The 935-nt window shown below is 38.6% G+C and overlaps 1 protein-coding gene across 1 annotated transcript in view; it reads left to right on the top strand.

Moving 5' to 3' along the window:
- The window catches only part of LOC119589083, a gene marked incomplete in the record, with an annotated part of 33,277 nt that extends 32,377 nt beyond the window's left edge, over nucleotides 1-900 (top strand). The window contains 1 exon segment of the mRNA XM_037937658.1: nucleotides 1-900. Within this exon segment, the coding sequence (XP_037793586.1) occupies nucleotides 1-170 (170 nt within the window).
- Nucleotides 901-935: the final 35 nt, after the last annotated feature.

Consider the following 935-nt stretch of genomic DNA (forward strand, 5'->3'; position numbering starts at 1 on the left):
GCCCTTGCTTGTGGGCCATCGTGTCGTGTTGCGGCGCTCGCTCGGGCCATGGGCGGGACGAGTGCTTCGAGACCCTAGGCTGCCCAGGGGCGTGGTTTGATAACCTCTGCTCACAGGACTTCCAAAGCGCAGCCCACTCCGAGGTGTCCAACATCCTCCAGTTCGGTTAGACGGGTTTGGACGAGAGAAGACGGGAGAGCCAGCGAAGGGCGAAGGAGGTCGTGCAGGAAATGCGGGAGAAAGGATGTTGACCAGATGGAAAGGAGAAGAAAGATAGAAATGATAAAAAAAACGAAAATTCTGCAAGTACAAACCAGAGGGGAGAGAATGCAATATCAGTGGAATTTCGGGATAGGGGACCGTAATCTATGGTAACAGGATGTCTGATGAAGGTTTGGAAATGCGATGATTTTGAAGTCAATAACAACGAAATATATCAAAGGAAAATATGAAAAGTTATAATGAATGGCACGAAGATTAGTCAATTCAAAATTTCCTTATTTTTCTATTTGGTAAATTCAGGATTTTTTTCTTGCATTTATTGATTTCAGGTGTGTAGAAAATGGTACTATGGGTTTGCAAGTGAAAATCAAATATTATACGTTATAGTACATAGCCCAACAGACTATTTATACCGTAGCTTTATAATCTTAGTGGTACTAATATTTATTCCAAGTATTTCAGTTCATTTATAGTCCATGTAAAATTCGTGTGAATCACATTTAAGTTAGTTTATTTGATTGGAAAGAAAATATATCTGGAAAAGATAAATTGTCCTGAATTAACTATTTTGTAAGACTACTGTGTGCGCAGTTAATTTTATGTTAGTCCTCATAACAAAAGGGTTATGTAATGCAGATGTCTATGGGAAGCCTTTGTATAATAAAATTTTCAAATATTTTGTATTTTTCCATATTTAATACCTATCTATCTAC

Source organism: Penaeus monodon, chromosome 25 (genome assembly GCF_015228065.2).
Source record: "Penaeus monodon isolate SGIC_2016 chromosome 25, NSTDA_Pmon_1, whole genome shotgun sequence".
NCBI lineage: Eukaryota > Metazoa > Arthropoda > Malacostraca > Decapoda > Penaeidae > Penaeus > Penaeus monodon.